At 44.0% G+C, this 12147-nt stretch overlaps 1 protein-coding gene across 1 annotated transcript; it reads right to left on the bottom strand.

The window, feature by feature from the left end:
* Positions 1 to 1213: 1213 nt before the first annotated feature.
* On the bottom strand, positions 1214 to 3433 carry LOC100279366 (uncharacterized). The gene is made up of 2 exons (NM_001351785.1): positions 3113 to 3433; positions 1214 to 1531 (listed from the first exon to the last, which is right to left on the bottom strand). Exons 1-2 carry the CDS (start codon positions 3191 to 3193, stop codon positions 1349 to 1351), a joined length of 264 nt encoding a protein of 87 aa, NP_001338714.1. The 5' UTR covers positions 3194 to 3433; the 3' UTR covers positions 1214 to 1348.
* Positions 3434 to 12147: the final 8714 nt, after the last annotated feature.

Raw genomic sequence — 12147 nt, 5'->3', positions numbered from 1 at the left:
TACATCCCCCTGAAAAGAACCTGCAAAATTGATGGTATTGGTTTAAAATTAAAGGTTATATCATTGCGGCACAACCAAATAGACCAAAACATTGCCACCACTCCAATTAGAAGTTTTTCCGATGTGTTATTCCCTTATTAGTAGCCCAATTCTCAATTATATGATTAACATTGATGGGTCTCTCAATATTTAAAGCAAGGTAAATAATACTCCAAATATTCCTGATAAGGTAACAATCAATTAATATGTTGAATAGTCTCATTCTGATTAAAAAACATCATTTCATACTACCTGTCCACCTATGTTTAGCTAAATTGACTTTAGTGAGAGTAACTCCTCTCCCTAAGTACCACAAGAAAATTTTAATTTTGAGAGAGAGTTTTAGTTTCCGAAGCAATATATTATGGGTTAAAATGAGAGTATTCATTAAAATGTGGTACATTGACTGGACTGAGAAAACTCTATTTCGGGCGGTACTCATAAGAATTTGTCCTTCGAATGACCCAAAGGAATAGATGCGAGTAAAATTGATAAATTATGCCACTCAACCCGCAGGAATAGATGCGAGTAAAGTTGATAAATTATGCCACTCAACCCGCTTCACCCCTACAATAGCTATGTGAAAAGAAATGTTGGATAAATTTCTATTTATAATATATTTGACTAAAACATTTTTTTCGCACGATATTAATTTTTTTGGATAAATGACCTTATGCGGTGTATCCAGGATCGGATGGAGCATTTTTACTCAAGGGACAAAACTGAGTATTACTGCTGAACTACGGGCACGGATTTAAAATCCCCTTTTTAAAAATCTGCTTGTTAACTTGGCCTGTATTGATCAGGGTGACAACAGGTGCTGGTGAGGGAAGTAAATGTCGACGAGGATCCATAAAAAAAATATAAAGGAAAATGGGAAGAGTGACGGAACTAAAAAGAAACTTAGGGCTAGTTTGGGAACCCCAATTTTTCATGGGATTTTTATTTTTCCTAGGGAAATTAGTTCATTTTCCCATGGAAAAATAGAAATCAATTGAAAAATTAAGGTTTCCAAACTAGCCTTTGTTGGGAAGAAAATCATCCAGTATGGAAGACGTCAATAACCCGCGGCCATTAACTCCAGTCTGCTGTTTTCATGTCTCATGACACGAATGCTATACCAGCATTGAATTTATTAAGCAACACAACCATATGCAAGCAAGGCAATTTCTTGAGCACCACAATTTCATATATCACACGATAGCAGTTTTCAAGGAACACCAAATGGTTCGAGAGAATCTAATATAGGCACGGCAGAATACAAGCATACGAGTTGTATGGAATCGAGAACTTGGTGGTGCTCTTCGCTTCAAGCGGCAGCAACTGCAGGTGGGGGCAACAGGGTTATCTCCACGTTGTCATGGACACCTTGCAGAAGCAGCTCGCCTTCGTAGGTCAAGATCTTCCTCTTCTTGGCGGCCCTCAAGGTGCCAACTAGTGCTTCAAAGATATTTGCACACCGGTCGTCGTTGAAGAGGACGCCAAACTTGACCTGCGAACCAATAGTTCAGTAACGTAGTATTGATGTTCTCTGTGCACATTCACAAGGTATAGTGCAGAAACAATAAAATCCATAACATGTATACTATAATTTTACACTGTAACATCATATGATATAGTGTTATAACATTTACAACATCACTTGTAGACTCTTTAAAGAAAGTGGTGTCTATAGGATACAGACGTGCAGCTAAGAATGGTGAGACTCTTTTAGCAAAGCAAGGTCTGCACTAAGCAGGTCATAGCAGGCTAGCAACCTCCCATGAAAGTAGTGTCACGATTTAAGATTCAAAAGCTCACAGTACAGTGATGGTTCCAGGAACAGGAACTACATCTGTTTATGTATCCATTCATCCTTTTCATTGTTGACGACTTTTGGCTAGAATCAGGGGCTAAAGATCACATAGGGCGATGGACTAATAAATGAGCCAAGATTCGGATTTGCGAAGTTCAAATTTGTCGTACAAAACATGAAAAGAACAAGCCAAATCTTAAATAGTAAAAATAATAGACCTTGAATTCATTCAAGATGAATCGAAGGAGAATCACAGCGACAAGCCCTTCTAAGCTATCATATGCACTTTGGAGCCTCAACATGATTAAGACACAACAAACATGGAAACCAATAACTAGGAAAAATACACAGAAAATCAATAGAAGGTAAGACACGATTAAACATAAGGAATATTAATTCCATGGTACTTGAAGCAAGAAAAAAATTAGACCAGTAACCAAAATAACCAAGATGGGATAACTCTACTGAGTTTGGAGAGTATTCTGTATTCTCGAATAAACAGGATCCATAGTGGTCAACGACACAAACATCTGCGGTATGAAAGAACTCGATGTCGTTGATCTGTTTGCACTCTTCTTCCCACAACGACATTGGACATCTTCATTACGAATATGACATATATGGACACAGGCCAACATTTAACTGGGGCAAGTAGGTCAATTTAAACAGAGTTTCCATTTATTCATGCTTTTTTAAAAGATTTTCGCATTCGATCGGTTCCATAGAATAGGGGATAATCTACGAAATCATAAGCTTATGGTGGTCATCCCACCACAACCGACACAAAATGCTACCTACAATGCAAACGACTGAAAGGGTCATCTTTCAGTTGCAATATCATCGGTTCGGCGCCAATCCTCACAGCAATGTCCACTGGCTGACTAAGTAACTGCGAGAGGCGCACAGCTTAGGGGATCTGCACCGCAGATATCGTTTCGAGCATCCACCAGGCTGCTAGAATAAATGTCTTCCCATTTCAGAAAGACCCTGCTAAATACTACCCATCAGCGGCAGCCACAAGATGATCTCTCAAAGTCCGTCGAGTCGGCAACGGCTTCTCGACTCGATCGCCCATCGCAGCTTCATGCCGGAGACTGGTCTGTGCAGATCATACTGCACATTGCACACTAAGCATCGAGAGAAGGGGAGGAATTCTGGCGCGGGCCATCCTGGAGATGGCAGCACAGCACAGGAAAAGGAAATGCGGCGACGCGGATGGCTCAGATCTGCGGCGGCTCCGGAGGCCGGAGGGGAGAGTTTAGAGCATGGAAGGGGTACCTTGTAAGAGCCATCGGGCTGCTGCTGGCCGAGCCTATGGATCTCCTCCTTGAGCCTCCCGACCTCCTCCTCCACGTTCATGGCGTCTCGGACTGCTGTTCAGTCTCGATCCCTGGGTTCCGGCCCTGTCCGTGCGCGCGAGCGAGTTCTTGGATCTTGTCGCTGTCGCGTCAGGTGGCAAGATATTTCAGATGCAGAGGAGAACTTGGGCTGCGGTGTGCGGTGCGGTGGTTGTGAGTGTTGCCAACCGTCGTACGTGAACCGTCTGATCTGGGAGTGTACAGGTCACAGGTGAGATTGAAGCTGACTCAGCCGGTGAGTTGCTTGCCAATCAGCCGAGAGTTGTATTTATACTACTCTATTAATAATTTAGCGTTGTCATCCACACTCTCCTGCGTCGTCCCACTGCCCATGTCCCCACCGTGTGTTCCCCATCCCAGTCCCCCAGCGCGCCATCCTCGCCCTCGGAACCTCGCTCCGCGCTCTCCCTATGATGAGATCTGGGAACCACATACGCCTCGCCTGCGGGACTTGGGGTAGCGCAGGGTGAGCTACCGCCATTCTGTGGGCTGGAGCTCCGCGCCCCACTGATCACCAGGGTGTGCTGTGATTCCCTCCCTCTTACCCCCTCGGTGGTGCCCGCAAGGTACCGCCCCTCCACCCCCTTCCACCGTCGTCGCTCGTCCTCTCGACTTTCATCCCCATCGGAAACCTCGCTGTCACCCTCCCCTTAACTCCGCGCTGACAGTTCCGCTCATCCCGCCTTTGTCTGGCGGCACGGGTCCCCCCCTCAGCGCGGCCTTCCCACATTGGTCCATGTGTCCTGTGATGGAGGAAACCCCATGTGCCTAGCTCAAGGACGGTAGCCACGTGTAGCCTCTTCCTCCATCACAGGACACATGGACCAATGTGGGAAGGCTTAGCTCGGACACAGGGACCAATATGGGAAGGCTTAGCTCAAGGACGGTAGCGGAGGCTTAGCTCGACGGCTAGATGTGACGGTAAGTCACCCCGTGAAGGTATGTCTGCTCAAAGCTCCCTTCTGTGCTATGCTCCTCAGATCCTCTCTGCTCCTTTATGTTTTCTTAAAGCAGTATGACAATGCTAATGGTGGTGTTCCATATTGCAGTACCAATGCAAGATATCACTGCAAGGAGCAGGCAGCAGGCGTGCAGACTTCCTCCACTGGCCGCCGGATCTAGCACCCTAGTGCTCGCAGCGCCGACCAACAAGCAGTACTTGAATCCTTGTTGGTGATCAGTCTTCGCAAACATATGTTCGCTTATGACAAAGACTCTATCATGGCTTCACTTGATTGTACGAAGATTTGGTATTTCTTGGTCAAGCTTCATAGGTCTTGAGACTTCATAAAAAGTCATCATAGGTGAAACTTCATGTCCTAAGACTCTGTATTGTGTCTTTGTTGGTGAAGCTTTTGAGCGTAAAATGATGATGATTGAACAACTTTGACATTCATATGATCTTCTTATCACTTTTATTGCTTTATTCAAAATGAATTTGATCCTGGAAGCGAATGTGAAACAAAGAATGTTGTTAGCCAACTCTAAAGTATCAGAGATTATGTTTGCCTAAGGTGAAATCCCCAACAACAGAGTTTGTACCTCTTGTTTACTAATAAAGAACAAAATATTCCATATTTAATGTCACATGGTCCTAGTGAAATTATAGGGATTTTCAAAAGACCTAGGTGCGAGTGGTTTGGTTTTTCTTAAGAAAGGACTGAGTCGTCAAGCGAAGATTGGTTGAGCGTGCTTTTGTTGTTCATGGTGTACTATTTTAACTATTCACTTAAAATTGTCTTAGGATGTGATTATAATTAAGCCTTATGTCGATACTCAATTGAAGGGGGCCCAAGGAATTTATTCTTTTTTGTGATGGAGGGCATTAATTCTAGACATATTATCTATGATACATTTAAGAATATATGGTATAAACGTTTGAGTGACTTTCTAAGCAAGAAAGGCTACACAAATAGCGAACATTGTCCATGTGTATTTATATACGATTCCCGAATGGATTATGTATAATCACACTTATGTCAATGACTTAAACATCATTGGAACACATGGAGAAATTAAAGAAGTCTAATCATACTTAAAATCTGAGTTCGAAATGAAAGATTTGTGAAAACCCAAAATTTGTTTAGGTCTACGACTTGAACATTTCAAAAGATGCATACTAGTTCACCAATCAACTTGTACATGAAAGTGTTGAAAAGATCTGGATTTGAAAGGGCATACCTCACTAAGAACCATATGGTTGGAAGGTCATTATTGAAAGTCGCCTAGAAGGGGGTGGATAGGCGAAACCTGAAATTTATAAACTTTAAACACACACTAGGTCTGGGGTTAGCGTTAGAATTAAATTCAAGTCCGAAAGATTGTTTCTCTTGCTAAGAGTTGCTCAAAGGATGCAAATGACGTATGGGAGCAAACTCAAATCAATACTAGCAAGGAAACGTTAGAGAGAGGAAAGAGGGCAAACAAATCAAGCGAGAATCAAAGCGAGTAGACACGATGATTTGTTTTATCGAGGTTCGGTTCCTGAAAATTGCCTAGAGGGGGGTGAATAGACAAATATGAAATTTATAAAGTTTAAGCACACCTACAAGCCGGGGTTAGCGTTAGAAATATAATCGAGTCCGAAAGAGAGGGTGAAAACAAATCACAAGCAAATAAGGCGGATGACACGGTGATTTGTTTTACCGAGGTTCGGTTCTTGCAAACCTACTCCCCGTTGAGGTGGTCACAAAGACCGGGTCTCTTTCAACCCTTTCCCTCTCTCAAACGGTCACCTAGACCGAGTGAGCTTCTCTTCTCAATCAATCGGGACACTAAGTCCCCACAAGGACCACCACACAATTGGTGTCTCTTGCCTTGATTACAATTGAGTTGGAAACAAGAAAGAAGGAAGAAGAAAAGCAATCCAAGCGCAAGAGCTCAAAAGAACACAATTGTCTCTCTCACTAGTCACTATTTGATTGGAATGATCTTTGGACTTGGGAGAGGATTTGATCTCTTGTTTGTGTCTTGTATTGAATGCTATAGCTCTTGTATGAGGTTTGAAAACTGAAAACTTGGATGCATTGAAGTGTGGTGGTTGGGGGGTATTTACAGCCCCAACCACCAAAAGAGCTGTTGGTGGAGGCTGCTGTCGCATGGCGCACCGGACAGTCCGGTGCGCCAGCCACGTCACCCGGGCGTTGGGTTCTGACCGTTGGAGCTTCTGACAGCTGGGCTACCGGACAGTCCGGTGGTGCACCGGACAGTCACTGTTCACTGTCCGGTGCGCCTTCTGGCGCCTGCTCTGACTTCTGCGCGCGCAGGCGCGCACTGTAGCGCATTTACTGTTCGTTGCAGACGACCGTTGGCGCTGTGTAGCCGTTCCTCCGCTGGCACACCGGACAGTCCGGTGAATTATAGCGGAGTGGCTCCCAGAATTCCCGAAGGTGGCAAGTTCAGAGTTGGGTTCCCTGGTGCACCGGACACTATCCGGTGGTGCACCGGACAGTCCGGTGCGCCAGACCAGAGCTGCCTTTGGGTTGTCTTTTGCTCTCTTTGTTTGAAACCTTTCTTGGTCTTTTTATTGGTTTGTTGTGAACCTTTGGCACCTGTAAAACTTATAATCTAGAGCAAACTAGTTAGTCCAATTATTTGTGTTGGGCAATTCAACCACCAAAATCAATTAGGAAAAGGTGTAAGCCTATTTCCCTTTCAATCTCCCCCTTTTTGGTGATTGATGCCAACACAAACCAAAGCAAATATAAGAGTGCAGAATTGAACTAGTTTGCATAAGGTAAGTGCAAAGATTGCTTGGAATGAAACTAATCTATATTCTCATAAGATATGCATGGATGCTTTCTTCATATTAAAATTTTGGACCACACTTGCACCACTTGTTTTGTTTTTGCAAGTTCTTTTGTAAATTCTTTTCAAAGTCTTTTTGCAAATAGTCAAAGGTAAATGAATAAGATTTTGAGAAGCATTTTCAAGATTTGAAATTTTCTCCCCCTGTTTCAAATGCTTATCCTTTGACTAAACAAAACTCCCCCTTAATAAAATCCTCCTCTTAGTGTTTAAGAGGGTTTTAGATATTAATTTTGAAAGGGGTTATACCAATTTGAAAATTTTATTAAAATAAGATACCAATTTGAAAACACTTCTTTAAATACAAATTGAAAGACTAAATTTTTGAAATTGGTGGTGGTGCGGTCCTTTTGCTTTGGGCTAATACTTTCTCCCCCTTTGGCATGAATCGCCAAAAACGGATACTTGTGAGTGAAATATAAGCCCTTTCACTTTCTCTCCCTTTGGCAGATAATACATGAGTGAAGATTTTACCAAATTGGAGAGCGGTGCGGAGCGACGGCGAAGGATGAATAATTCGATGGAGTGGAGTGGAAGCCTTGTCTTCGCCGAAGACTCCAATTCCCTTTCAATCTATGACTTAGCATGAAATGCTCTTGAAACCATATTAGTCATAGCACATGAAAGAGAGATGATCAAAGGTATATAAAGGAGTTATGTGTGCAAAATTTCAATCAAAATTCCTAGAATCAAGAATATTTAGCTCATGACTAAGTTTGGTAAAAGTTTGCTCATCTAATGGCTTGGTAAAGAAATCGGCTAATTGTTCTTTGGTGTTAATATAAGCAATCTCGATATCCCCCTTTTGTTGGTGATCCCTCAAAAAGTGATACCGAAGGGCTATGTGTTTAGTGCGGCTATGCTCAACGGGATTATCCACCATGCGGATTGTGAGAGCACCTAGAGGGGGGGTGAATAGGTGATACTGTAAAACTTAAAACTTAACACCACAAACTTGATTAAGAGTTAGAACAATGAAATCAAGTGATTAGAGAGGAGAGTTCTTGTGAAACATAATAGACACAGTAAGGACAAGCACAAGAGACACGAGGATTTATCCCCTGGTTCGGCCAAGTACAAAACTTGTCTACTCCACGTTGTGGCGTCCCAACGGACGAGAGTTGCACTCAACTCCTCTCAAGTGATCCAATGATCAACTTGAATACCACAGTGTTCTTCTTTACTTTACTCTTTTCCCGTTTGCGAGGAATCTCCACAACTTGGAGTCTCTCGCCCTTACAATAAGAATCAATATGAAGCACAAGAGTAAGGGAGGAAAGCAACACACTCAAAGCCACAGCAAATACGCACACACAAGACCAAAACTTGAGCTCAAGACAATATCTCGAGGTTCTCACTAGAACGGAGCTCAAATAACTAAGAATGTCGAACAAGTGCGCAAGAATGAAGTGTGAGTGATCAACAATGCTCAAGGAATGCTTGGTCTGCTCCTCCATGCGCCTAGGGGTCCCTTTTATAGCCCCAAGACAGCTAGGAGCCGTTGAGAGCATTTCAAGAAGGCAATTCTTGCCTTCTGTCGCCTGGCGCACCGGACACTGTCTGGTGCACCACTGGACACTGTCCGGTGCGGATTTCTTTCCTTCTTTGGCGAAGCCGACCGTTGGTGCTTGCCACGCGTCGCACGCGGATTCTGCGGCCGACCGTTGGCCCGACCGACTGTTGACTCACCGGACAGTCCGGTGCACCACCGGACAGTCCGGTGATTTATAGTCGTACGCCGTTAATTGCTTCACGAGAGCAGCCAATTGACAGACGCCGGCCTGGCGCACCAGACACTGTCCGGTGCACCCAGACCGAGTTGTCTTTGGCTAAACAAAGCCATCTCTTTTCCAACTTGATTTCTCCTGTTTCCAGCACTTGGACACAATACATTAGTCTCCAAAACAATGTACTAAGTCTTAGAAGCATACCTTTTTACTTGATTTGCACTTTGTCCATCACTTTGCATAGATTAACATAAGTCCACTTGTGTTGGCACTCAATCACCAAAATACTTAGAAATGGCCCAAGGGCACATTTCCCTTTCAATCTCCCCCTTTTTGGTGATTTATGCCAACACAATAAAAAGCAACTAAAGGAAGTGCAACATCAATACAAATGAGAACTCAAAATTGTTTTGATTCAAATTTGGCATATATGGATCATTCTTTGCCACCACTTGGTTTGTTTTTGCAAATCAACCTCAATTTCCTATCTCTAAGTCAAACACACTTGTTGAAACATAAAGAGAGATATTTCAAGAGAAATTGATCAAAGATTCAAAAACTCCCCCGTTTTTCCATAATCAAGCCTTCTCCCCACAAGAGACCAATGTTTTGACAATAAGAGACACACCCTTTTTTCCATAATCAAGCCTTCTCCCCACAAGAGACCAATGTTTTGACAATAAGAGACACACAAGAGTATTTTGACACACAAAAACTCTAACTCTACTATTTTCAAAATTTTCAAGTGGTAGCTGATCCATTTCTTGCTTTGGCCTTATTTTCTTCCCCTTTGGCATCAAGCACCAAAACGGGATCAATTTTGGCCCTTTAACCCCATTGCCTCACCAAACTTTTCAACTAAGAGTAAAAAGACAATAAGAGTACATAGATGAACTTGGAGTGAGTTACTCTCTCATCGGAGTGCAGTGGAAGTCTTGCATGGTCCAAGTCCACCTTTTCACGTTCAAACCTCCCTTTGAGACTAAATTAAGCAAACTCAAGCACACAGTTAGTCTCAAAGGGTCAAGTTGTAGCACATCTCCCCCTAAATATGTGCATCACTCGCAAATGGACTTGTGAGGTCCGGGGAGTGCTTGTACAACTTGAACACCATAAATAAACAACAAAATGCATTAAGGAACATGATCAAGGCATAAAACACATGTATGCTATAAGTCAATCCAGGTTCCGCGAATCTAAGACATTTAGCTCACTACGCAGCTTGCAAAAGGTCGACTCATCTAGAGGCTTGGTAAAGATATCGGCTAGCTGGTTCTCGGTGCTAACATGAAACACTTCGATATCTCCCTTTTGCTGGTGGTCTCTCAAAAAGTGATGTCAGATGTCAATGTGTGTTGGGACCATGCTTCGTCGCCGAAGGTCCTGCAGGAAGAAACAGCTTCGACCGAAGCTGTCTGTACGTGATGCCGAAGGGTGTCGTTCATGAAGCTTCGGAATTACAAACCGACTTAAAGATAGAATAACCTTTTAGTCCATAAGAGTTTGAGTCGCTGTTGTAAACTTTTATGAGGGGTATGATTGTAATTGTTCACAGGATGTGTCCTGTGCCTATAAATAGTGAACAGTATTCCTTTACTGTTCACGCATTCATATAATTGCAACCACATCACTCGGAAATTATTCTTTGCCAAGGCAGAGGTGAAAGCTCCCTTTGGCCTGGGAACAGGATCTAGATGTCGCCTAGAGGGGGGGTGAATAGGCGAATAAAACTTATTACTTTAAAACTTAAATCTTACTCTACTCGAAGACAGGATCGCAGTGGAGTGAATAACCCTTCGAGTAGGTTGCAGTGGAATTGAAGTTCCTATCTTACGAATATCCTGCACTTCAAGGAAAGCTAGTACCACAAGTAAGTAGTGAAGTGCAGATATATAAGCGAGTAAGACAGAGAGTCAGAGTACAATACAGAACAGAGCACACAGACGCAAGGATTTATCCCGAGGTTCGGCCAAGCCTGAAATGCTTGCCTAGTCCTCGTTGGAGTTAGCCACACCTGGGCTTGGAGTCTATTTCAACTCCTTCCTCCGTTTGCTCAGATCTGTCAGTATGACAGATAGAGCCTTTCACTATTGAGTGGGGTTACAACAGAACCGCGGCTGCTTACAAACTTCTTGGCAGCACCCCGGCAGAGTAACGATACGCTCAAGACCTTGCTCTAGCTCTAAGCAGCACTTCTCCTCTCTCTTAAGGCTTATAGCTGTGCCTTCTACACAAACTATAGAGTTACACACAAGAGGGAGAGTGAGAATTGATTCGAGTGAAGTCTATACTTGTTGGCTGCGCTTGTACAATGCTTGAGGCGCCTAGGGGTCCCTTTTATAGGCACAAGGGGCCTAGGAGCCGTTGGAATCCCATTTGGAAGGCAATACTTTCTTTCTGTCGGGTGGCGCACCGGACACTGTCCGGTGCCCGATTTCTTTCCTTTTATAGCGAAGCCGACCGTTGGCAGTCTTGGAGCCGTTGGCGCACCGGACATGTCCGGTGCACACCGGACAGTCCGGTGCCTCCATCTAGCCGTTGGCTCGGCCACGTGTCCCGCGCAGATCGCGCGGCCGACCGTTGGCCCGGCCGACCGTTGGCTCACCGGACAGTCCGGTGCACACCGGACAGTCCGGTGAATTATAGTCGTACGTCGCTGGTGAATTCTCGAGAGCGGCCAGTTCGCCAGAGTTCAGCCTGGCGCACCGAACACTGTCCGGTGCACCACCGGACAGTCCGGTGTGCCAGACTGAGCTGCCATGGTTGTACATAGCCAAGCCCTTTGCACCTCTCTTCTTTTCTTCTTCTTCCTGTTTCTAACACTTAGACAAGTATATTAGTCCACAAAACCAATGTACTTCGTATAGAAACATACCTTATCTTAATCATTAAATCTATAGCATTTCACATGCTTGAGCTTTGATGTTGGACTCATAAATCATCAAGTCGGCTTGACTTGATCTAGATTGACATTACTTGGCTCCAACATCCTGTAAAGGTCACATAGAACATCTCCAAACATAGGAACAACCCAAACTAAAGATCAAGGTGAACTTAGCTCTTTTGGGCTGCTTCCAGTTCTGGTTTTGACACTTGTTCACCTTCTAGTGACCTTGATCTCCTCCTTAGAGCTTGATCTTGAGCCTTATGACTTACACCACATGACTGCAGCTGTTACCTCATTGGCTATAAGTCACGTCCTTATGTAGTGATCCTTGATGTGCCATAGCTGTTCTCAACTCGATCACCCTTGACTTTGCAAGCCTCCTTCTTCACCCTTGGCTTTGGGTTCCTCAGCCTCCTTGACCTTCTCCCGTGCACTTGGTACCTCGAAGCTCTTCTTGCCTCCATCCTTGGCTTGATCAGTTGTCTCCGAGCTACGCACCCGAGTCTCACTTTATGCAATGTCCATCTTACTTGT

Source organism: Zea mays, chromosome 1, assembly GCF_902167145.1.
Source record: "Zea mays cultivar B73 chromosome 1, Zm-B73-REFERENCE-NAM-5.0, whole genome shotgun sequence".
In the NCBI taxonomy this organism is placed as follows: Eukaryota; Viridiplantae; Streptophyta; class Magnoliopsida; order Poales; family Poaceae; genus Zea; species Zea mays.
Note: the sequence above shows the minus strand (reverse complement) of the source record. Positions and strands in the feature narration are given on the sequence as shown.

Coding starts and splice junctions, on each gene's coding strand:
- LOC100279366 (NM_001351785.1), bottom strand. CDS start 3,193: ATGAACGTGGAGGAGGAGGTCGGGAGGCTCAAGGAGGAGATCCATAGG. Junction 1,532..3,112: donor AGCCCGATGGCTCTTACAAG/GTACCCCTTCCA, acceptor ATTGGTTCGCAG/GTCAAGTTTGGCGTCCTCTT.